The sequence below is a fragment of the Jaculus jaculus genome, chromosome 7 (assembly GCF_020740685.1).
Source record: "Jaculus jaculus isolate mJacJac1 chromosome 7, mJacJac1.mat.Y.cur, whole genome shotgun sequence".
NCBI classification, from domain to species: domain Eukaryota; kingdom Metazoa; phylum Chordata; class Mammalia; order Rodentia; family Dipodidae; genus Jaculus; species Jaculus jaculus.
Window position 1 is genome coordinate 112,508,669 of NC_059108.1, and position 26,186 is coordinate 112,534,854.

Consider the following 26,186-nt stretch of genomic DNA (forward strand, 5'->3'; position numbering starts at 1 on the left):
TGATCTTAAGCTATATTACAAAGCCATAGTAATAAAATCAGCATGGTGCTGGAATAAAATCAGGATTATAGACCAATGGAACACAAATGAGGACCTAGACTTTGGGTCAAGCAACTACAGCTACTTGATATCTGACAAAGACCCTAACAATGTAGGCTGGATAAAAGACAGCCTCATCAACAAATGGTGCTGGATAAACTGGATAACCATATTCAGGAAATTGAAACTCAATCCACACATCTTGCCATGCACAAAAATCAAGTCCAAATGGATCAAAGACCTCAATATAAAACTGGAAACTCTGCTATTACTGGAAGAAAAAAATAGGAGGAACTTTCCATGATATAGAAGTGGGAAAAGAGTTCCTGAACAAAATCCCAGTAGCTCAGAAACCTAAAAAATCACTCAACCTTTGGGATCTCATGAAACTGAAAAGTTTTTTCACAAACAAACATACAATAAGCAGAACCAATATGTTACCCGCAGAATGGGAGAAAATTTTTGCTGACTATACAACTGACAGAGGCCTAATTTCTAGAATCTATAAAGAACTAAAAAACCTAAACAATAAAAAGTCAAACAACCCACTCACAAAATGGGGCAAAGAACTGTATATGGAGTTCTCAGAGGAAGAAACACAAAGGGCAAACACACACTTAAGAAAATGTTCATCATCCCTAATCACCAGGGAAATGCAAATTAAAACAACTATGAGATTCCACCTTACCCCAGTAAGGATAGCAAACATTTAAAAATCTAATGAAGGATTTCCAGTTAAGGTGGTGGCATAGGAACCACACCAAAGCAGCCTAGGAAAGAAAAAGCCAAAAAAAAAAAAAACAAAAAAACAAAAAAAAACACTCTTCGACTAAAAAGTGAGGTATATAAGAAATTATCAATGGCAGCAGAGAAGTAGGAGAGATCCAGAGCATCCAGAGCCCACATAGGCAGGCAGCAGTGGCTCCAGCAGTGGTGGTACCAGGTCCGTGGGGCTACAGCTGCCAGGCTCAGCTTGAGCCACAGGAAAAGCCAGGTAAGAGGATTTTCCACAAACACCAGAGCTCCTCGCAAACTCAAGAAATGTGAAGGGAGAACTGCAGTGCACAATGGAGGAGCAGATCATGAAGTAGAGGATCACGTGGACCAGTGGGAGAACTAGAACCACCATCCACAGCCTTCCCTCCCCCACTGCCAGCACAAGCCCCAGCAAGCACCAGAGACCTGGGGGAGGGCAATCATAGCACCCAGCACTGGCGACCAGAGCAGTGATCCAGCAAAACCCAGCTAGCCTATTTGAACCCACAGTGCACCAAAGAGGGACCCAAGCAGCAACGCAGCATAACTGAGACCAAAATCATCCCAAAAGGTAACTGGGATTACACCAAGTCAGTACGAGCCAAATAAGCCTGGTATATAGGTTTGAATTGGAAGTGCTAATTGCACCTTCCATATCAGGATAAATTATATGTTAAATCTGATGGTCAGATTTGCCATTCTTAAATAAGCTATATTTTGGGCTTGTTATTTGTTGCTTCCTGATTTATAGTGGCTTCATTTCCTCTTCTGTTGTACATTAAGGAAGGGTCTCTCTTGGTCACAAGCTGACTTGGGACCTTCACCAGACCAGAAATCTTAACCTCCTAGTTGACAGGATTATGGGTGTGGGGCAACACACAACTTAAGGGACTGTGACTTTGTTAGGGAATCAGGTTGTCATAATACCTACTCTTGCATAAATACTATGTGCTGTTTTTCATTGAATGTGTACATTGTTTAGTTAAATTTTAGAATCTGCCTATATTTTGTTCCACTCAGCCTACTTGAATATTCTCATAAGGAGGCAAACTCAACATCTAGGGTCACTTTTGTAGATACTCTGAGAGTATTAATAGCCATACCTAGCACCTTAAGCTCTTACCCTGAAGATAGATAACATCAGATTGATTGATACATCTAATAATACTGCAGCTAACTAGAAAATCCAAGCATTAAATTTATCCAAGATGCACAAATATGTACATTATAACACAAGAGACACCAAAAATCAAGACAATATAAATACACCAAAAAGTATTAATGCATCAGAAATGACCTCTAGTGAGAATGAGTTAGAGGAAATTCCTGAGAAAGATATCAAAAAAAATTATTATAAATATGCTCAAAGAAGTCAAGGAAGAAATCAAAGAAATGAAAGAGGAAATCAAAGGAATCAAAGAAGACACAGGAAACCAAGTTAATGAAATAAAGAAGTCATACAATACATAAATAATGAAATAGAAATAATAAAGAAAAACCAGTCAGAATAACTAGCAATGAAGAACACAGTCAATGAAATAAAAAATCTAACGAAAACGAATGCTGGTGAGGATGTGGAGAAATAGGAACCCTCATTCATTGTTGGTGGGACTGTAAGATGGTACAACTACTATGGAAAACAATATGGAGACTCCTAAAAAGGTTGACTGTAGAGTTACCAACAAACCCAGTTATTCCCTTACTGGGCATTTACCCTAAAAGCGCCATGCCTCAGTTCAGAGAGATTTACTCAATCATATTTATAGCTGCTCAATTCATAATAGCTAAGAGCTAGAATCAACCCAGAAGTCCATCATTAGATGAATGGATAACCAAGATGTGGTATATCTACATGATGGAATACTACATAGCAGTGAGGAAAAATAACACAGTGAAATTTGAAAGAAAATAATTAAACCTGCAACAGACCAGTCTCAGTGAACTTACCCAATCACAGAAAGGCAACCATCACATGGTCTTACTCATCTGTGGCTCCTAACCTGAATCTGCCCAAGATGCTAACATACCTAATAAGCATCTTGAGGACCAGACAATAGGAAGGGTGGAGGGGACACAAAACTGGACTCAAATGGAAATGATACCATAAAATCCTATATCCTGAAAGACAGACTAAAAGGTTGAACCTTCATCAGGTCCCTAGAGGGAAAACCTGAATCACAGGGCCCTGGAGAGCGTATGATGAAGACTAACCTTAATCTTCTGGGTTTTTGTTTTTTTTTTTCCTCTCTCTCCCTCTTCTTTTTTTCTCTTCTATATTACCTATCTTTTACTTCTTACTTTTCCCTTGGTGCTGGCCTGTAACTCCCAGTACCAGCATGCAGTTAACATCCACAATGAGCTGTTGATCAGAGATAACTACAAGGTTTCCCAATGATCCACCAATGGTTAATGGTACAACCCTACTGCCAAAGACATCATATGCCATTGGTATGGAACATGGAGTGACCTGGCTAGAATCTGGAAGAGAGTCAGTCCTCAGACAGCTCATCTAGTGCCAGAAGATGCTACATGAGCAAGTGGGGGGAAATGACAAAAATCTGTTCAAGCAACTCATGGTCTAAGCTACCCAGCAGCGAACAACCTGACATGATGCTCACCCAAATGCAATAGTGGCGCACAGCCATTGTGGGAAACCAACTGCCCTTCATTTGGCTAACAGATTCACTCAGTGGAATGGAACCCATAGCTGGAACTGGGAAACAAGTAAGAACCCATATCCAAAAAATGAGCCCACACTCCAATATTAAGCTCCCACCAATCGTGGGCTACAAGAAGGCCTACACCTACTAAATTCTCTCTAAAATAATCATGGTTATCCCATTTATCTGGTGCTGACTCCACTCTCCATAGGAGAATTTGCTTCTCTTTTTCAGATGGATACAGAACCTGAGAAGAGAATCAGCCCATCACACCTCATCAGGGCCCCAGCCCTCAGGGAAATTTGTGGAAGAGGGGACAGAAAGATTGTTAGAGCCACAAGTTGGGACATTATGCACAGAGACATTGCCTCTTACCCATAACTGATGGCTACCTCCACAGTGCAAGACCCACATTCCCAAATGAGAAGGGTCCCTTCAGAGGGGGGAGGACAGGGAGGAGGCTAACAATGGTACCAACATGGCTGTATACACACTGTGTACATAACTAAAAAAAAAAGTAGTACAACTATCTGGTGTTCATTTGTAGCAACAGATCCTAGCACACACACCCCCAACATATCTATAAATAAATTTAAAAAAAATTTTTAAAGAGGGCTGTAAAAATGGCTTAGCAGTTAAGGCTCTTGCCTGCAAAGCCAAAGGACCTCAATTAAATTCCCCAGGACCCAGGTAAGCCAGATACACAAGGTGGCACATGCATCTGGAGTTTGTTTGCAGTGGCTGGAAGCCCTGGTGCACTCATTTTCTCTCTCTCTCTCTCTCTTTCTTTATTACTCTCTTTCTGTCTCTTTCCCTCTCTCAAATAAATAAATAAAAATAAAATATTTTTGGCTGGAGAGATGGCTTAGCAGTTAAGCGTTTGCCTGTGAAGCCTAAGGACCCTGGTTCAAGATTCAGTTCCCCAGGACTCACATTAGCCAGATGCACAAGGAGGCCCACATGTCTGGAGTTTGTTTGCAGTGGCTGGAAGCCCTGGCATGCCCAATCTTTCCCTCTCCCTCTCTCTCTCTCTCTCTCTCTCCCCCTCTCTCTCTCCCTCCCTCTCTCCCTCTTTCTTTCTCTGTCACTTTCAAATAAATAAAAATTTAAAAAAATTTAAAAATAAAATAAAATATTTCAAAAAAGATCACCTTGACAGGTAAATTCATGTGGATCAGAAATTACAGCATACAGAACCACCTTCAGGTATTCATAGTTTGCAAACAACTGAGAAGTAAAATGTCCTCAATTTCTAAAAAAAAACCCTTCATTCTAAAAAGTCTGGAAACCGTGATAGCACATTTTAGGTTTGTACCACTTTCACAGAACCTGCACCATTGCACCATGACCGTAGCCAGGAAGCTGGTGTGTTCCAAGCGGTCCATAATTCATCAGGTCTGGGTCAGTGACAGCAGGAAACAGGTACCAGAAACACATAATGTGGAGTGTCATAAGGTATTGACAGCAAAACCTGTGGCCTCTAATACCCTTAGGAGTCTCAGCTTCCCTAGGGCAAAAAGAATTCTGAGTGTGTCTGGGTTTTCAGGACCACAAAAACATTATTGACACCTCACTGAGGCCATCTTGGTGCTAGCCCAGATCTAAATATAGCAAATCCCAGGCTGAAGAGTACTGTAATTTTCAATCCCTGTTTAAAATATACAATGTTCAATGTCATCCTTGATTACTGTTACACTGAGTCTGAAGACACTGGTGGGTTGCCGTCTCTGACCTACAAAAAGAAATATATCTTCCACACTTGATGTAGCCGGCAGCACTCGATAAAGCTTAATAAGCAACGTGCGGTGCTGTTTGCAAACTCTTAAATAACTCCAGAAACTTGTCCTCCAAAAAGACACCTGGTTTTCTAAGTTCATTGGAAAAGATGGTATCTATACTTCACTAAACCCTATCTAGATCTTCTCTAAAGGCTATCAGGATCAAAAGAAAGAACAGATTGGATCTTAATTGAAGGCTAGATTTGATTTGGAGAGCTGGCTTAGTGGTTAAGCGCTTGCCTATGAAGCCTAAGGACCCTGATTCAAGGCTCAGTTCCCCAGGGCCCACGTTAGCCAGATGCACACAGGAGGTGCACACATCTGGAGTTCATTTGCAGTGGCTGGAGGCCCTGGCATGCCCATTCTCACTCTCTCTATCTGCCTCTTTATCTCTCTGTTTATCACTTTCAAATAAATAAATAAAAATAAACAAAAAAATTTAAAAATTAAAAAAAAATTACACGAAGCTTTATAAATCAAATCATTATTGAGGGAAACTTTCCAGCCTACTGCTCATTTGCTCTGGAAACTCCCCTCCCCCCACAGTCAACAGGGTTCCAGGCCAGTCTGGCAGTCAGGACTGGGTAACTTGCCCTCCCATGTAGCTGCACCTCAAGGGTTAGGATCAAGAATGTGTGTGGGGCTGGAGAGATGGCTTAGCGGTTAAGCGCTTGCCTGTGAAGCTTAAGGACCCCGGTTCAAGGCTCGGTTCCCCAGGTCCCACATTAGCCAGATGCACAAGGGGGCGCACGCATCTGGAGTTCGTTTGCAGAGGCTGGAAGCCCTGTTGTGTCCGTTCTCTCTCTCTCCCTCTATCTGTCTTTCTCTCTGTGTCTGTCACTCTCAAATAAATAAATAAATAATTGAAAAAAAAAAAGAATGTGTGTGACTTACATCGCAGCAAAGAGTGGCTTTCCCCGGGAATCTGGATTTAGAAGGAAGAGATTCTTACTCAATCTGTCTGCCCTCTTGAACAGAGGACATATAAACACTAGAACTGCTGCTGGCAGTGACTATTTTTGACTGTATGGACAAGGAAGCAGAGAAAGCCAGTCTGCAGCAGAGACAATGGAGGACAAATACCAGAAAAAAAGAGAGGGCTTCCTGCATTCCTGCATCCCCCACTGCAGGCCAATGCCTGACCCGGCAGGTAGCAGTTTATCCCTACCCTTCAAACTCAGGCAAATTTCCAGGATATCTTCAGTGATTTTTCTCTTTTGCTTTAAGCCAGTTCAAGTGGAGTCCTGCGACTAGAAACCAAACAAGCAATCACTAACACTCCAGGTCCCTCCATTGTATTGGGTCTCAAAGAACCAGCTTGTCCAAATTCTATAAGCCAAGTATTTCTGAAAATACAATTCAAGTCCAGTCTCTAGAAGGAGATAAATGAAAAATGCTTATTGTGAAGTATTAAAAATGGGGGGAAAAGCAGTGCACAAAATTGTGGGGGATGGGGAGGGGAGTCTACACTATAGTTTATATTTGTCAAACCGAGAAAGAGGTCCTATATTAGGAAGAATGGAAAGAAATTAACCAAAGTACCAGTGGTTGTGTTACAGGAAGAAGATTATTTTATTTACATTTTATTCTACTTCTGTAAGTAATTAAGTGCTTTTAACTTTAAAAACTATAGCTGTAAAGCTTATGTAGAAATATGCAAATGTGTTTATAACATAATGATGTATTTTTGAAGTAGAGCATAAAACAGCCTGTCTGTTATATTTGTTGCTAGATGAATAGCGTTAAAAAAGAACTATCCCTTGAGCACTCCACACATGAAAAAAATATATATATAAATAATGCTACTTCCAACTGGCCAAAATGACCCTTATCTACCACTTCCTCTGCTTCGCTGGCCCTCCCTATCCTCCCCACCCCCACCCCACTCCACGCCACGCTACACCGCTGGGGTTCCTGCACACTTGCCTCTCTACTTCCCTGCGCCCCATGCCTCGGGGTGCCACGGGAGCTCTTCCACTCTTCCCTCTCTACCTTCCCCCCAGTTCCTACTCCTTCCCTCTTTAGTGCCCAAGCCCATCTTATTAGTCATTGATCCTACATCTGTCTCCTCTTATTTTGGATTAGACGATGAGACATGAGCCCATGACAAATGACACCCAGCCCAGTTTAGATGAAGTATTCTTTGGTACATTCCAGGGAGGAGTGCCACTGTTGGTTATAGCTCTAAGCAGACCAGAAATAGGTAGAATGGAAGATAACATTCCAAAACAAGGATTATTGCCAACTTTGATGACTGGTAACTTGTCTTTAACATTTCTGAAGCATAAGTCTTGCAAGCATTTAGAATGCAATGTTGGATATAAAGAAAAAGTGGCTGGGTGTGGTGGTGCACGCCTTTAATCTCAGCACTCAGGAGGCAGAGGTAGGAGGATCACCGAGAGTTCAAGACCACCCTGAGACAACATAGTGAATTAAGGTCAGCCTGGGATAGAGTGAAACCCTACCTCGAAAACCCCAAAATAAATAAATTAATTAAAAATAAAGAAAAAGTGAGCCAGGCATGGTGGTGCATGCCTTTAATCCCAGAACTCAGGAGGCCAAGGTAGGAGGGTCATTGTGAGTTCGAGGCCAATCTGAGACTACATAGTGAAAAGCAAGACTCCACCTAAAAAAAAAAAGAAAGAAAGAAAGAAAGAAAGAAAGAAAGAAAGAAAGAAAGAAAGAAAAGAAAAGTGAGTGGTAAAACATTTACTTATAAGGCAAAAGGAAGTCTCTTTGAAATCATAAACCATTCTACTGGTTTCTCCATAATCTTAACAGATTTCATACATTGAGCTGGGCATTCAGTGCATAACCTGAACCACTCAAGATATATTATTTGCATAATCTTCCCATTACCTGTGAAACAAGTTTGACCATTCCCAATTCATAGGAACCAAGATCTGAGAGGTTAGGGTCCAGATGCAAACTCAAAATTAAAAAAAAAAAAAAAAGAAGGGCATCTAGTTAAAAAAAAAAAAGAGAGAGAGAGAGAGTACATTGAGACAATAGTGTCATTAAAACAATGAACTGCTTCATGGTGAGACTGTGACCAGAGGTTGTATAGCAGAGCATAAATATAGACCTAAGTCTTCCTGTTTCCAAAGTTTGTGGTATTGGCACTTAGACTTATCTTCAACCAGGTCATAGACTGTATAGTTCAAGTACACCTGAAACTCAATATTAAACCCAATGCTGGCCAGCAGTAGTATTTTATAACATAATCATCCTGTTTATTATAAATTATATTTTCAATATAAAATACAAATCATGGTAAACATTTTAAAACTATACATTATCCAACATCAATAAAACATATATAGTGACATTCAATATCAATATAGCCCTTATCTGTACTAAATTACAAAGATCTTTTCAATACCACATATCCATGACATTTATGTATAACTGTTTACAAAATACTAACCCTTGTATATAAAGAAGTATAAAATGTATTCCCCAGATGTAAACGAAATGTGAACAGGAATAAATATGTATTGCCTTCATTTCACTAGTAAGATACAATTTCATAACTTACCTTGGTTAGAGTACTTCAGAGTTAAATTAATGTTGTACCATGACTTATAGTACCACTTCAAAAGAGGGAAATGCATTTCCATTCTTATGATTCTATGCATTGGTGTTACTCTGTACTTTTATGTATTTGTTTATTTATTTGCAAGTAAAGAGAGGGGGGCATGCCAGGGCTTCCTGCTACTGCAAACAAACTCCAGATGCATGCCCCCCTTTGTGTATGTGGTTTTACACGGGTATTGGGAAATCAAACCCACGCCTGTAGGCTTTGCAGGCAAGTGCCTAAACCACTAAACAATCTCTCCAGCCCTACTACCCTGTTTTTTAAAAATTGCCTTCTTTCCTCAGCCAAATAGAAATTCCTAAGAAGGAAAGAAGGACTCACAAATGCAACCAGTCAGGTAAGATAATCACAAAACACCATTTGGTGTATTTGACGCATTTTCATACTCTAAAAAGCAGCATCTGTTTGATTCAGTCATCGCTGGTCAATTTTTTTCCTTTCCTTCTCATCACTACCGTCCTGTACTCTTTCTGTGGAAAGTAATCTCCAGGTTCTTCAAAGGAAACTGAAGTCACTCACTTGTTAGTATAACCAACTTGACAAAGCACCGCAGCATACTGGCTGGTTCGCCTAAGCTGAAAGCAAACAAAGGTAAATCCCTGTCCTCGCCAAGCTCCATAGGCAAGACAGTCTAGTGTAAAGCAAAGGATCCCAAGTAGTGTGCTAAGTGCTGGGGAAGGGTGATTACACAGCATTACAAGGACACAAAGGGAAGGTCATGCCAGCCTGGGGCCACCAAACGTTCTGCAGAGGGTGGCAGTATGTTTAAGCAGGAGCCTTCAACACAGTGATGGAGACAGAGAAAGAAGAGCATCCAGCCCAACATGTAACAAGGGTCTGAACGATATTGAGCTCATCAACATTCTGGCATAGATGATGGAGGTGAGAGTGAAAAAAATATATCAAAAAGAGATATTAAAATAGAAGGACTACATAGAAAAAGGAGGGGCTCACTGGACTCAGTGAAGGGTAGAGGGACTAATGAGAGTGAGGGAGGGACTGTGATCCAATTACAGTGTGATTGTGTATTAAGATTTTCAATAAAATAATCGAAGGGCATTTACTAACAAAAAAGAAGAAGGAGATAACAGTGTCATTAAAACACCAAGCTGCTTCTTGGTGAGACAATGACCAGGGTATATGGAGACCAGATGGGCTATGACAATGAAAAGAGAAGTTGAAGCCGGGCATGGTGGCACATGCCTTTAATCCCAACACTTGGGAGGCAGAGGTAGGAGGATTGCTGAGTTCAAGGCCACCCTGAGATTACATAGTGAATTCCAGGTCAGCCTGGGCTACAGGAAGACACTACCTCAGAAAAAATAAAAAGAAAAAAAAAAGAAAAGTTGAGTCTAAAATCCAATGGTTTGAGATTGGTTAAGTAGGTTAAGATGCTTGCATATTTGATGGATTATGGGCACATTAAAATTAAGTGATTAAAATATGGAGATCTGGGCTGGAGTGGTTGCTCAGTGGTTTATGCACTTACCTGCAAAGCCTAATGACCCTGATTTGATCCCCAGTACCCATATAAAGCCAAATGCACCAAGTGGCACATGCATCTGAAGTTTGTTTGCAGTGGCTAGAGACCTTGGCACGTCCATTCTTTTTGCCTCTCTTCTGTCTATCTCTCTCTGTTTGCAAATAAATGGATAAAAATATAAAAAATATATGGATGAATGAGAGAAATGCTCAGTACAAAATAAAGACATGTGCATGTATGAATATAAAAAGGACTGAAAGATTACATGATAAACTGTTTATGCTTATCACCTCTGATTTGTGGAATTATGAATAATTGTGTTCTAATCTCTCTTTGCTTCTGTGTCTTACAGATTTTCTGCATTAAGCATGCATTATTTGGCACTTTGGATACAAATGAATATGTAACCTAAAATAAAACTATGTAATCTGGTCTCAGATTGTGGCATGTTATGGACTTGGGACTTTATTCTACAATAATAATAATGATGATGATGATAACTATCCCAGGTATTCAATGATTGAGGATATAAGATGTACAGACTTGAGGGAAGGAAATGTTCAAGTAAGAATGTTGGATGGAAGGTCTTGAGACTGGGCATAGGAAGTGATTCGCAGAACCTGTGTATATGCTGTCGAAGCAAGCACCGGGTGGACAGAACTAATGCAGAGGCAGAAGGGACAGAAAGCACATGTCTTGGGTAGAACAAACAGAAGAAAGGGCAGAGACAAACAGAGGCCTGGTTTGGGAACTGGTGATACACAGGTGTTGCAAGCTGAAGGGCATATATTAAGAAGGACAGAGATAGAATGAATGAGTTTTCTGTGTGATATGCCTTAGGCATTGAAGTAGGAATGCTACTAGAGAGTTGGAAATATTGGCCCGGGTGCAGAAACATAGAGAAGCCTGGGATTGTATGAGCTCACTACAGAAAGACAGAGAAGCCTAGGATTGCATGAACTCACTACAGAAAGATAGAGAAGCCTGGGATGGCGTGAGCTCCCTACAGAAAGCTGTAAAGGAGCAGGACCTTGGGGGATGCTGAGTCATAGTGGTCATTGGTTCTCTCAGGAAGCCCAAAGTGCCAGGAAGTAGATCTGAGATCTGTTTTTCTGTCTTTTCTCTTTTTAGTTGACACATAACATTTGTATGTATGTTTGAGGTACAATGTCATGACGTTTTGATTCACATGTATGATGGGGTATGATCAACTCAGGGTGGAAGATCAACACTGATGGTGAGTATACTCAAATTCCTCTATTCTAGAAGTGACTACAGTTATTTGTTGGGGAGGATTATGATCAAATCAAGCATCAACACGTAGGAGAAAAAAATTACACTACAAATTTTCAGCTCCCAATAGAAAACAACCACAGAATCTGATGTCATCAAGATCAAAGGTGAGAGAGAAGTCCTGTGGTTGACTGAGGGATTCTTCTGTCAAGGGTAGGACTCTCTTGAAAGATGACAAAGCTGACCTACAGCATAGCCATGGTAACTAAGAAAGCTAATGTCACCAAATAGGTCCCAAGTCTAAAATACTCCAACCCCCAATTCAACCATCTCTCTGGCTATCTACTTTCTATATTTCCACAAAACGTTGATGACACTGAGATCTGAAATTCCTTGATTCTTTCACCTTTCCTTGAATTGTCCCAAATTACCTTGAGTCCCTCTCTTCTCTACTCTCCAGCCTTAGGTCCCATGGCCAATCATATAAATCCTCCTGTGTACACAATCCCTTTGTTTCTGTTACTTATTAAACCCACTAGGTAATATGCTACAACTCTAGTTAAGTCCTTCCCCTTATTTGCTCCATGTCTTTGCTGTGTCTATGGAGAAAATGACCTTCTGACTAGCCTCACTTTAAGTTTGTGACTAGAAACATCAAATATTTGATGACCTCATGACCTATATACTTGCCCAATCCTTCCATCCACCCACTCTACCTACTTGTTTTAACAATATGTATCTTCTCTCTCCTCCAACATCTACCACCTCCTCATAATCCTACCTCAGGTGATAACTTCGCTTTCTATTTGAAAAAAAGTCTAAATCATAAGAGAAGCTCAAAAGACACCACCTTCTGGAACCTGACCCACACCCTTTGACATGTATCTATGCTTCCATCTAAAGCAACATGCATTCTGCTGTGCACTAGACCTGTATCCTAGCTCTCCACCATCACTAAACTTTATTTGTCTAAGAAGTCATTTTTGTTTACATGTAAATATTCTGTTTTTACTACTGTTTGTAAAAGAATGGGGATAACCAGCATCCCAAACGAAGAAGGTCCCTTGGGGCTGGGGGCGGGCATGAGGGTAAGGATGGTACCAACATGTACTATCTACACACTATGCCCATAACTAATAAAAAAAAAATAGAAACTTTCAAAAAAAAAAAAAACTTTCTTGACCTTACTGCCATCATTTCGTCTGTTCCCTCCACACAAAAAAAAATCCTTGTAGAATCATCTATATTCACAGTGTTTAATGTCTCCCACAGGTCTCTTTTATATGCCTTCTAGTGCATCTGATCCCTTGCTTCGCGCTGTTGTTCACATTCTCATCGAGTCCCCCAGTCCCTCCATCGCCAAGTGCACAGTCAGTTATCAGCTTTATTGCACTTGGCCTTACACAAAATTGGACTCCTCTGAAGTCTTTCCCCTTGAAACTCTGCACTCACTGGCTTCCTCTGTACCACATGCTCCTGGTTTCCCTCCTATCTTCCTTGAGGGAAGGCCCCTTCTGGTGTTCTATGATGAATTCTCCTCTTCATCCCCACCTTTTACTGTCAGAGTACCCCAGGGGTCAGTCTTTCAACCTATTCTCCTCTGTATAAATTTATTCCTCAGAGATCTTATCCAGTCTTAGCCTTTAAATACCATCCAAATGTTGGCAGATCTCTAAAGCATATTCTCAGCAGACATCTCTAAACTCCGAGCTTACTCTGCATCTTCAATATGCTTAATATTTCTAAAATGTTACCGTTATCTCTTGATGCCCCTCTTTGGGCTTCTCTGCTTTGTAGATTTCCTCCACTTCTGCTGATAGCAACACAGACTTGATCAAGTCAGAAGACATGGGTTTCATTCTTCTCTTTCTTGCCAGTACCACATTCAATCCACCAGAAAGCAGTATTGGTTTTTTTTATTTGGTTTTTATTTTGTTCAAACTTAACCACCTAGCATCACCTCTTCTGCTATTACTCAAGCCAGAATCATCTCTCACCACTGAGGTTACCGTAACAATATACTCATTGGTATGACCACTCCTTTTGAAAGGGAAACCAAATCATCTTACTTCTCTTTCAAAATCCATAAAAAGCTCTCAATACCATTCAGAAAAGACAACAAATGACAAAGACCTTTCAGACAGTGCTTCACAAATCCCCTCTTCCTCCAGGATCCCAAGAAGCCTCGTCTCCAGCCAGTCACTCTCCCAACTGCCACTTGACTGTAGCTATACAAAGGCCCCGTGCAGCTACTCTGCCCTACCCAGTACAGGTCACCTCAGAGCTTGTCCCTTGCTGACATCACCACCAGCAATGTCGTTCTCCAGGTGTCCCTGTGGCTGACTCTTTTACAGACTTCACTTCTCGCTCAGTTGTTACTTGCTTTATGCCACCACCCTAGGCAAGTGTGACAACCTCTATCACAGAATGTTTTGATCCTACTGGACCACTGTAATCTTTAAAAGGCACTCACTCATCACACTTGACATATAGAAAACTTGATTGATATGGTTAGCATCTGGTTTCTCTCCACAAGTGCCAAGTGACTTTCATCTATTTGGTTCACTGTCTTATAAAATATGGTCAATTAATACTTATTGAGCAACTGAATCTATTTCCTTTACCAAACCATAAATGACTCAAGGCTAGCCACTACGTTTTGATTGTCTTTTACCCAGATTTCATATGCATGTATACATTTTCAGTAAACTGCTTATTAAGTTGAATGGGTTTTTAAGTGGCTGGGTATCCCTGAAAAGTACCTTTCTTTCTCTAGATCCTATTGTATTTCCTTATTTCTCCAGAGTTGTTCTGGATAAGACATAAGCTTGGTAGTAGGACACCTTAACACAAGTCTGGACTTCAGTTGTTTTCTCAGAGATGGGTCCCAATCTACCTCCCCAAAGGCAAGTGGCCTAGATATCAGGAGATCACCACATCCTTCAGATTTCCTATGTAACTCATCAGGACATAGGGGAAAGTCACCTTGCCTTCACACACTATATATCCCTCACTGTGGCCTTTTCCTAAATAGATTCCTCCAGACTTTCCCCAAGCTGGTGCTCCTTCCTGGTAGCAGCTCAATCAATTGGCCATATTGTACTCGTTTGCTTCAATGTGTTTGTTTACTAGTTGAAGCCTGCATTAAGGGCAGGATTATTTCATGGTGCCTGGTTTCCTGGCCCTCGTCCAGCTCTCTCCTCTCCTTGTCTCTCACTGTGCAAAATGGCAATCTCTCTCTCTGCCTCTGAAAGTGTGAATGTCCTGAGAGTGACTTGACTACCTCTTAGTCCTCTGGTCTTGTGACAGTTGCAGTCTTCATTCTTTGTACTCTGTGGCCCACATTTAAGCAAGATAAATGCAATCATACTATAAAGCCATGCTGAATGCATCTCTGGCCCTTTGCACTTCCTAGCTTTAGCCAGGGCACTTCCCTTGTCTGTCCTGCTATTGTATTGCAAATGAAACATGTATGGCTCTTTGAGCAAGTCCAAAAAAATAATACAAACACGTCCTTATCTAAAACGCCACTTTCCCAGTATTCTTCTTAGGCAGTTCTTCATTAGCCTAAGTTCCATTGTCATAAAAATTACAACAATCTGCAATTTTCCAGACAATTTTTACATTCTCTTGACCACACCAACCCCTGCTTCCTAATTAAACTATTCAATGGTGAAATTCAAGTGATTTCCTCAAGATGTGTTAAATCTTTCACTTCAAGGTGTCTAGGGTTACAGAAGAAACCCACTGCCAATAAGAAAAATAATAATAAGTTTTAGAGGCGATAGTGCAAAGACTTCAAAGAGCATTTCACAGCATGTTATTTTCTTTCCAGAAAAATTCTAACACTATATAATTACTTTTATATGGAAAATGAATAATGTAAGGCTCTAGAGCTAAAAACAGCTAGACAGAAACATCCGAAGCAGATAGGCCTTTCCTGAAAGCAAATGAAATATTAAATTAGAAAATATCTGTGTGAGATTGGTCCACAGAACAGGGCTCTTGAACTATTATTCAATAGACAGATAGCACAGCAGGGGACAAAGTTACATGAAAAGATAAAGTGCTTTCTTATCCATGTGCCAAAATTTGTGTGAGCTGGTTGCTTCACAGGACCTGTAACATGGATGGGGCCCCAAGATGTCACAGAAAAATACCAGAGATGCACCTAGGAGTTTCTAAGGCTCCCAGTTAAAAATAAAAGCAAAAACATCAATTAAGTCCTGTCTTTTGCGACAAAACCGCATTGATTAAAAAAAAAAAAAACAACGGAATCCCACCTGCATGAAAATTAAAGCGCAGCTAGCTACTCCCCCAGCTCAGGGAAAAACAAGCTTCACTTGGCTGGTTGGCAGAACTAATCCCAGCAAATACAGCAGTGGGCTTGTGGGTTAGCACAAGGGGGACCAGGAGCCAAACAGCCCTCACCACCGCCCCCTTCCCAACACCCGAGGCAAAATAAATAAATAAATATAAATAAATAAATAACAGCTCCAGAAACGTGAGAGCCCCGCGCAGCGTGGCTAAGCCCCGCCAGAATAAAGCCAGTCTCCAAGGGCACAGCCTCCTGGGGCTCAGAGGTGGCCGCGACGTGTGTGGCGGGGGCGAGTGACCGTGTCGCGCCTCCCAATCCCACTCCGCCCGTCGTGTGCACGATTTCTGGCTCCAAGCGCCTGCTCGCGGGTCTCTAAGCGGGTTCTTTTCTCTGCCCGGAGTGAAAGGACCGCCTAAAAACGTTTTCTCATGAGTAATTCCCACGCTGGCAACGTCTCAACAGCCAGCGTCCCCCCCTGCGCCCCAAGCACACCCAGGAGAGCCTCCGGGAGGGTATAGCCCGAGGCTGATGGTCAGCGAGTTGGACAGCCATGTTAGCCTCCTCCGGGCATAAACCAGCCACGGGAGACCCGGCCGACGGCGATCACGACTGCTGGGGGTCCTCTCTGTGCCTCCGCCCCCGCCACTGCGACTGTTCCCAAACTCCTGGGCTCCGTGGGTCCGAGAGTGCGGCGCGTCCCAAGGTTCAGCACCGAGGACAGCGGACGCACTTTTTTGCCCCAGCAGTCCCGGAGGCCCCGAGCGTGGCTTTGGACCGAGCCGGCTAGGGCTGCAGGTGTCCCGACCGCGCGCCTTCCCGCACCCCCACTGCGCCCCTGCGCACCCCACCTCCCACCCGCACCTCGCGGCACGGCTTGCCCCCCCCCCCCGCCACGCGGAGGCGTCTTACTTTTCTGGCTGGAGTAACCGGGGTAATAGCCATAGTAGCCGGTGATCCGCAGGATGCGGTCTTCGATGGTGGCCACCCCGTTGGGGGCCGCCTTGACGTCCATAGAGAGCGCGGGGCGGCGGCTCCCGGCGCGGCCGGGCGGACAGCGAAGCGCGGGGCGGGCGAGCTGCTGCCGCCGCCGCCGCCGCCGCCGCTCGTGCTGATGTTGCAGCTCGGGCTCCCTCCCGCGCCCCGGTTCTGACTCCACCGCCCGGCGTTGCACCGGCTTCGCATCACAGCGGCGGCGGAGGAGCGGCCCCCACTCGGGCCGGCCTCTCCGTCAGCCTGGCAGCTCTCCCGCCCGTCACCCGCGCACTGTGCCCGAGCAGCGCCCCCTCACCTCGGACGCCCACCCTGGTCTGGGAAGCGTGTAGGCGCCTCACCAGACGGTGGACGCTCGGCGTTAACCCTTTTGCGCCTCTTACCCCGCCCCCCTCCCAGAGTATAGACCCCTAACCCCACCTGACAGAATGGAGGTTCGGTCCAGGTGCGTGGGAGCAGACAAGGTGAGACGGTCACCCGGTGGGAGAGAGCCGAACGGAACTAAAGGCTATTTTATTGGAGAGGTACACACTGCCGCTGGTGAGATGACCCTTCTGGGGGCGCCCCCAGGCTTGGTCCACACTTGGGGTCTATCCTACCCTGGATGTACTGATAAGCAAGTCTTTCCCAGGCATTGGTCAATCTTTGCTGCTTGCATAGACAACGTCTTTTTTTTTTTTTTTTTCCTTTTTAAGAAATGACAAGAAAAGAAAAAGAAAGCAAAACTGAATCCCCCAGGTGGTGGTATGTGGAGTGATTCTCTGGGCTTGGTGAACACGGACACTTGAAGAGTTCAAGCCCCGAGTCCGACAGTCCACGCTGGCTCTATACCCTGGTATGAACACATCGAAGACTTGGTGCCACGCAACTGCGCGCATCACGTTCACTTTGCAAGTTCCAGATAGACTACACTTTGAGAAGAAATGATGTTTTTTTTCCTTGTTGCCACGAACATCAGACCAGAGGCCTTTCAGACTGTCAGTATTTAGTGAGGCCGTGACTTTCCGCCCTGACAGAGCATCCTCTAAACACTAAGGTCACAGTGAGCACCCCCGCCCCACGCATGGCTCTTCTGAGCTGGGGAGGGCACCCAGGTTAGGTCTATGAGCGGTGCAGGTGGCAAGTGCTCTGTTCGTGGCTTACAGTCACCGCTTCCTAAAAGATGATCTTCAAGGGCTGCGTCTCAGAAGGGAAAGGAGCGTGTTCGTGGTGGGGGAGGGGAGAGGAGGCCGTCCTCACCTTGGAGATCCTCAAGTCTCCCTTCCTTCCAGCCAGTGTAACATCCTAAGTTTGAGGTGAGGTGTGGGGGGAAAAGAAACCCAAGTTGACCTCAGGGTCCCTTTCACACCCCGCCTCCCCCTCCCCAGTACTTTCTCCATTGTGTTGGGGGCCCTTAAAAGGAAAGAAATTTGCAAACTCTCTTTCTACCATGGGTTAGGTTTAAGTACACGGAAATGCAGTACTAAACTTCACAGTATGATGAGGGTCTTCAGCCAGCATCTTGAGAGCAGACGGAGTCTCAGATGATTGCGGCCCGGAGACTTGGAAAGAACCAATTTCTTCCCACACCTGCTCACTGGGGGAGGAAAGAAAGCAAGGCGCTAAAGGGTCTGAAGGAACCAATGGGGAAAGGCACCACGAATGCAGTAGTGGACAGCTAAATACCCAAAGCAAAAATGAAAGGGTTGTGCCTTCCTACTCCCTCCCCACCCCAAAATAATTTCTAGCACACTTTTGGTAGTTTTATTATTTCTGTGGCAAACCATAAATTGTACTCAGGTAATATGTTAGTCACATTCATCTAAAAGGTCCCTTTTGGGGCTGAAGAGATGACTTAGCGGTTAAGCACTTGCCTGTGAAGCCTAAGGACCCTGGTTCGAGGCTCGATTCCCCAGGACCCACATAAGCCAGATGGACAAGGGGGCATACGCATCTGGAGTTCCTTTGCAGTGGCTGGAGGCCCTGGCGCACCCATTCTCTCTCTCTCTCTGTCTATCACTCTCAAATAAATAAAAATATTTTTTAAAAAATAGTCCCTTTGCTTAGTTTCCACAAAATATAGATATGTGTGTATCACATCTATTATACATTTAATGTCATTCATTATAATATGCAGCACATTAACACATACATCTCATAAGAGAGGAATTCAAACACAGAAAACAATTCAAACAAAGACCTTCCAAAGCAACAAGAAGATGAATTTGGGGCTGGATAGATGGCTTAGCAGTTAGGTTGCTTGCCTAAAAAGACAAAGGACCTAGGTTCAATTCCCCAGAACCCACATAAGCCAGATGCACAAGGTGGTGCATGCGTCTGGAGTTCGTTTGCAGTGACTGGAGGCCCTGGAGCAACCATTCATTCCCTTCCCTCCCTCCCTCCCTCCCCCTCCCTCTCTCTCTCTCTTTCTCTCTCTCTCTCTTTGCTTCTCTCTCTCAAATAAATAAATAAATAAAAACAAAAATATATTTTAAAAAAGAATATTAATTTGCATAGACTTTAAAGACAATGGTTTTGTCCTATTAATGTTTACAATTTATCTTCACAAAATTAATGTATTTAAATGCTAAATTTCATCTATTGCATTAACTTGTTACCTTCTTCTTAGTTTTGTTTTGCTTTTAGAAATTTCCAGAATAGAAGGTGTAAATGTATGTAACAAGATCTGAAAACTAATACAAATAGAAAATTTATCATAAACTTGCATAATATAAACATTATACCCACAGGAATCTATGTTTTCTAGAAGATAAATAAGATAGACAGGTGTAGCAGACAGTCTCTGGTTGCTGGGATGAACTTCCAGACCAGACACAGTTTATGGAAGGAAGAAAGGATTTATTCGAAGCTCACAGATCCAGAAGATGTTCCATAATGGCAGAAGAAGCTGGCCAGCTTTCACAGGTCCATGCAGAGAGAAAAGCCACCATCAAAAAACAAGCAAGCACACTTCAGGAACCCCATAAGGGCACAGCTCAAGCACTCTGCGTATCTTTAGACTACAATTTAGATGCGTCCCCAGTGACCCCTTCTCCAGCCAGGTAGCTGAAAACCCAAGAAGCTTTAATAAAACTCCTAAATCTATTAGGGGACCATCTATTCAAACTGCCACAATGATAGATAGATAGATAGATAGATAGATAGATAGATAGATAGATAATAGATGGGTAGGTAGATAGATGATAGGTAGATTCTCAGATGGACGTGGCAAAAAGAAGTTTTGTCACCTTTGGTTTTTCAAGGTAGGATCTTGCTCTCATCAGGCTGACATGGAATTTACTATGCACTCCCAGGCTGGTTCCATACTCACAGTAATCCTCCTACCTCTGCCTCCCTGAGTGCTGGAATTAAATACATTCACCACCACACCCCACCTGGAAACAAAATTTTATATATTTATGTTGGAGGGGAGGGGGTGCCAGGGTCTCTATCCAGTGCAAATGAATCACAGATACTTGCACCACATTTTGCATATGGCTTTATGTGGGTGCTGTGGATTGAACTCCAGCCATCAGGCTTTGCAAGCAAGCACCTTTGGTCACTGAGCTATGTCCCCAGGCCTAGAAACAAAATTTTTAATGGAAGAGCATTTACATATATTTTTTAAATATTTTATTTTTATTTACTTATTTGAAAGAGGGAAAGAGGCAGAGTGAGAGAGAGAGAGAAAAAAAATGAGCCTCCATCCACTGCAAACAAACTCCAGCTGCATGCACCACCTTGTGCATCTGGCTTATGTGGGTACTGGGGAATCAAACTGAGGTCCTTTAGATTTGCAGGCAAGTTCCTTAACAGCTAAGCCATCTCTCCAGCCCCATTTACATATATTTTTAATCAACTGTAATAGTGTAACTTGAAATAGTAAATGTAGACAGATGCTGTAATCTAGGACATATACTTTTAAAAAAAGGAGCAGTCAAATTCTAACATTATAAGTTGATCACCAGTGATAGGTAAAGTATTCATAGCAATAAGTGCTCATTTGCATATATATATGTATATATCAGTTTTTAACTTTTCAAATATTCTTTTAGATGCCATTTTTAAATTACAAGAATTATTTTGAAAAGAATCTTAAAAACAGTTTCATGTGCCTGCATGCTCAGCCTACTAGTTCTCATAAACCCAGTGACATAAATTCAAATTTGAAAATATCAGTTGTAGTTTATCTCAAATCTCAAATAGGAAAGATCTAATTTACCAAATGGAGATTGAAAATGGCTGTTTGATTTACATAGCTAATCACAATTCTTCACATAGTTTTCTGAATATTTGCAGATCATAATTCAACTTTGAAAACTCAGTTTTCAGCGAGAGGCTGGGGAGATGGCTGAGCAGGTAATAACACTTGCTATGCAAGCATGAGGGCCCAGAACCCACTTAAAAAGCCAAGCATGGCCAAATAGGCCTGTAAGCCCAGTGCTGGCAGTGAGACCAGAGACAGAAGGGTTGCTGGGGCTCACTGACTGCTATATAAGAATCATCACACGGGCTGAAGAGAGGGATCAGTGGTCAAAAGAACTCGCTTGCAAAGCCTGACAGCCCAGGTTTAATTCCTCAGTACCCAGATGCACAAAGTGGCACATGTGTCTGGAGTTCATTCGCAGTGGCAGGAGGCCCTGGTAGACCCCTACTCACTCCTACCTCCCCCCCCCCTTTCTCACTGCTTCTTTCTCTCAAATAAGCATATTTAAAAAGGAAACATCAGAGCCGGGTGTGGTGGTGGCACAGGCCTTTAATCCCAGCACTCAGGAGGCAGAGGTAGGAGGATTGCTGTGAGTTCAAGGCCACCCTGAAACTACATAGTGAATTCCAGACCAGCCTGGGCTACAGTGAGACCCTACCTCGAAAAAAAAAAAGGAAACATCACAAATGTTACCTAGTACGCTTTTGTTCTATGCATACCAAGCACCCATTCAGCTTAAATTTCTTCTCCTGTGAAAGTGACCCATATCCCTCTTTACAACATTGCAGTGAGGTTATGTGTGATAACAGAAAGATGTTACCAAAGCCTCACATATAATAGATGCACAATAAATATTCATAGCCTTCTCCCAACTCCACCCTTGCTCTATCCATTATTTATGACTAAAGTTAATTCGCGCGCTTAACACCATTAGGAATTTTTCTGTGACAGCTGCTTTCAAAGGCCTCCTTTAATCCCTTCAAGCATGACAATCACAGGAGGCACAGGTGAGCCTCAGAGCAGAAGAGCTGCTCCTTCCCAGCACTTCTTCCGGTCCTTTGAAAAGCCAGCAGCCAGGGAGAGCTCACTTTCGGATAGGAGGAGGACAAAGACTAGTGACAACAAGTTGTGAGAGGAAACCGCCAGTCCTTGGTGGCAGTGTTCTATGGAAGGAAAGTGACTTCTGAGGATGACGACATGGTGCTCTGAGAGAGGCTAGGCCACTGCCCCCGGTCATCCCACCTCTGCAGAACCACAAGCTTGGTTGACGTATGTCTCAGCGATGGCCACTGGACTGATGCTCAGAACATCTCCTTGGTGCTTTGATTTAGCCAAAGACCTTCCCTGAGTGCTAAGCCCTGCAGCGGGGAACCCTAATGGTACTCAGGTTGTATTTCTCACTGCAGTAACCAGGAATGGGAAGTCAGAGTAAGATTTACAGTCATTTAAAGTGAATAAAGATTTTTAAAACCTTTCTGAGCAGCTGTGTTGATGGTTATATATTCAAACCTGCTACATACTCATTTTACAAATAAGCCTTTCTATAATTTAAATGTCTAAAAATGCTATACATGCCACAATCTCAAACAGGCTGCATATTACTTATCACACAGGGCTTAATGTAACATTAGCTGTAAAAATGCCAGACTGCTGAAGGAGTCATTAGCACTCTTTGCCAAATATTGATGATCCTCCCCCATTTTAGCTTTAGGATGGAACTGCACTTCCTGCCCCCTTGTGGCTGTGGGAGGCTGTATATAAGGCTTGATGCTGGCTGTGCACAAAAAGGGACAATTTTCGTGCCAGTCATAGCTAGGATAAGACTTTTGCTCTCTCTGTCCAGCACCATGGCTATCAATGGCCAAGATGACTCTCACCTATGACAATGAATGTTACTAAAAAATTTAAATTGAAAGGATTTTGAAATCCTTCCATAAATACTATATTTAATTTTAACTCTTAATCTCTTTCTCACACACACACACTCTCTCTCTCTCTCTCTTTATCCTTTGCTTTTGTTCTGTTTGGAGGTTTTATTTGTTTTGTTTGGAAGGAGGTGACTAGAATTCTTTACGTATTCCAGGCTTACCTTAAAGTTGTGATTGTCCTACTTCCGGGTTCTGAGTTCTGTGCTGACAAGCATACATCACTCTGCTGGCTCCTCTACTTTCTTTTTAAAAAAAAAAAATATATATTTTTTTGTTTATTTTTATTTATTGATTTGAGAGCAACGGGGGGGGGGGGGGCAGAGAGCAAGAGAGAGAATGGGCGCTCCAGGGCTTCCAGCCACTGCAAATGAACTCCAGACACGTGCACCCCCTTGTGCATCTGGCTAACGTGGGTCTTGGGGAATCAAGCCTCGAACCAGGGTCCTTAGGCTTCACAGGCAAGCGCTTAACTGCTAAGCCATCTCTCCAGCCCTTGCTCCTCTACTTTCCAAAGGCATAGCATATATGTTTTGTTTTGTTTACTTTTTTAAAATTATTTATTTATTTGAGAGCGACAAACACAGAGAGAAAGACAGATAGAGGAAGAGAGAAAGAGAATGGGCGCGCCAGGACTTCCAGCCTCTGCAAACTAACTCCAGACGCGTGCGCCCCCTTGTGCATCTGGCTAACGTGGGACCTGGGGAACCGAGCCTCGAACTAGGGTCCTTAGGCTTCACAGGCAAGCACTTAACCGCTAAGCCATCTCTCCAGCCCTTGTTTACTTTTTTGAGAACATCTATACTTACAGACAGTAAACCATGATGTTTCCCTGCCCTCCCCCCCATTCCCATTCACAACTCCATTCTCCCATCATATCCCCTCCCTCTCTCCATTAGTCTCTCTTTTATTTTGATGCCATGGTCTTTTTCTCCTGTTATGAATGTCTTGTGAAGGTACTGCTAGGCACTGCAAGGTCATGGATACCGAGGCCAATTTCTGTCTGGACAGTTGCATTGTAACCTGACATTCTTTGGCTCTTACATTCTTTTTGCCACCTCTTCCACAGTGGACCTTGAGCCTTGGAGGGTGTGACAGAGATGTTTCCGTGCTGGACACTCCTCCCTTCTTCTCAGCACTACGTTGCCTTTTGGGTCATCGCAGTGGTCACCGCCATCTGAAAAGAGAAGTAGTACCACCAGCTCGTAAAGAAATTTATCAATAAACCCCACTACAAAGATACGTTGTAGGGCTGGAGAGACAGCTCAGAGGTTAAAAGTGCTTGCTCCCAAGTCTGTCAGTCTGAGTCTGTCTGCCCGAGTGTGCATGGAAGAAAACCACTCATAAAGTAGTGCATGCCTCTGTACCCCCAGTGCACACACAGCAACGGGAGGCAGAGTCATGGGGACCTGGAAGCAGCAGTGGCAAAAGAGACCCTGTCACCCAAAGAGAGTGGAAGAAGAGAAACACCCAGGGTTCAGGCACTTTGCCTGCAAAGCCTAAGGACCCAGGTTCTATTCCCCAGTACCCGTGTGAGCAAGATGCACAAGGTGACATATGGGTCTGGAATTGATTTGCAATGGCTAGAGGCCCTGGCACACCCATTCTCTCTCTCTCTCTCTCTCTCTCATTCTCTGCCTCTTTCTCTCTTAAACAATAATTAAAAAAAATCTTAGAAAAGAAACATCAATGGTACAAAAGTCAGAGAGATTAGAAAGTTTAAACCTCACTGGAATACATCAGTAAGACAGGAAATGCCTAACATATGTTCAGTACATCCACATCTAGACTAACTACTGACAAAAAGCAATTTCAGGAATGACTTTGTATTTGTTTCAAGAACTATTAATTTTCAGGAAATATATTCACAAAGTTTCATTCCATCATTATTTCCTCTATCTGTGGTTCCCACCAAATGAAATTGTTCTTCAAATACCCTGATATAATGCAGAAGTGGGAAACTGAATAGGTTTGTTTGGTTTTTTTTTTTCTCTGTCTCGGAATACCCCACTGATACTGGAGGAGACTTCTCACAGAAAGTGCATGCCTCTCAATGGAGAAGTGAGCAGGTTTTTAGCAAATACTGTTCCTGCTCCAGTTCCCTTTCCCTTCCTTTACCTGTGGAGTGACCAGCTCTGTGTGGACTTCCAAGATCTTCAAAGAGCCCCAGACTGGCAGCTCCTCGGCCCATGCCATGAACCTCTTGCCTCCTGCCCCAGGGCTTCCCTGTTAATGCTGAGACATGAAAGCACACCTGCCTGACTCAAGCTTGCGTAACTGAAAGTGCAGGGGACAGATCTAATGCAGGGCAAGTCTGTGATCTCGGGATTTGTCTCTATTTGGTTCCTAATAGCATACCCTGAGACGCTGTCGCTACACAGCCTCTTGTCCACAAGATCAAGCAGTCAGCTGACTGGTCAGTCTGAACGTTAAACCATGGCCACCTCAATAACAGGCCCTCGCAAGTGCATACACATGAGTGCAGAAATCCGTGCCTCTTCCTCAGGCTCTGCTTTCTGCACAACCTATCTGAAGACACTAATTCAGCGGCACAGATCCCCTGTCATTCATGTCACCTGCCCCAGGTTCTGAATTGGAAACTAAGGGAGAAATCACAGATCATGTTGTCAATAGAGAGAAAAAGCCTCATCATTGGCTGTAGTCAGTTTCCAATGCCCATGACTGTGGTATGAGCTACACAAGTATCCAACTGAACATTTCCATTGTTAAAATTAGGGACTGGGGGCACACACCTTTAACCCCAGCGCTCAGGAGGCAGAGGTAGGAGGATCACTGTGAGTTGGAGGCCACCCTGAGACTATATAGTGAATTCCTGGTCAGCCTGGGCTAGAGAGAAATCCTACATTTAAAAAAATGTATCTCTTTCAGGAAGGAAGGCTGGCTGCACCAAGCACATGCAAGACAAGATGTCTAAAATTTTTAAGAATCTAAAGCCCCCGTGAGAGTAAGCCACAGTGCCTCCCATAGGTCAGTATAACCTTACCTCCCAGATAGGCAGGTTTGAATACTGGCTGGCTTCTTTTCTGCTTTTTTATTTTACTTTATTTTTCTAGGTACAGCCTCATACTAGCCCAGGCTTACCTGGAATTCATCTTGTAGTCCCAGGCTGGCCTTGAACTCACAGCAACCCGCCTATATCTGCCTCCAGAATTCTGTGACTGATGGCATGCACCACCATACCTGGCATTTTTACACTTTT

At 43.2% G+C, this 26,186-nt stretch overlaps 1 protein-coding gene across 1 annotated transcript in view; it reads right to left on the reverse strand.

Annotated features, from left to right (window-relative positions):
* Slc35f4 (solute carrier family 35 member F4) overlaps window positions 1–16,877 on the reverse strand; it is a 260,362-nt gene extending 243,485 nt beyond the window's left edge. Inside the window, exon 1 of the mRNA XM_004649220.3 lies at window positions 16,775–16,877. Within this exon, the coding sequence (XP_004649277.2) occupies window positions 16,775–16,877 (103 nt within the window). The remainder of the gene's footprint in view (window positions 1–16,774) is intronic.
* Between the last annotated feature and the right edge of the window lie 9,309 nt (window positions 16,878–26,186).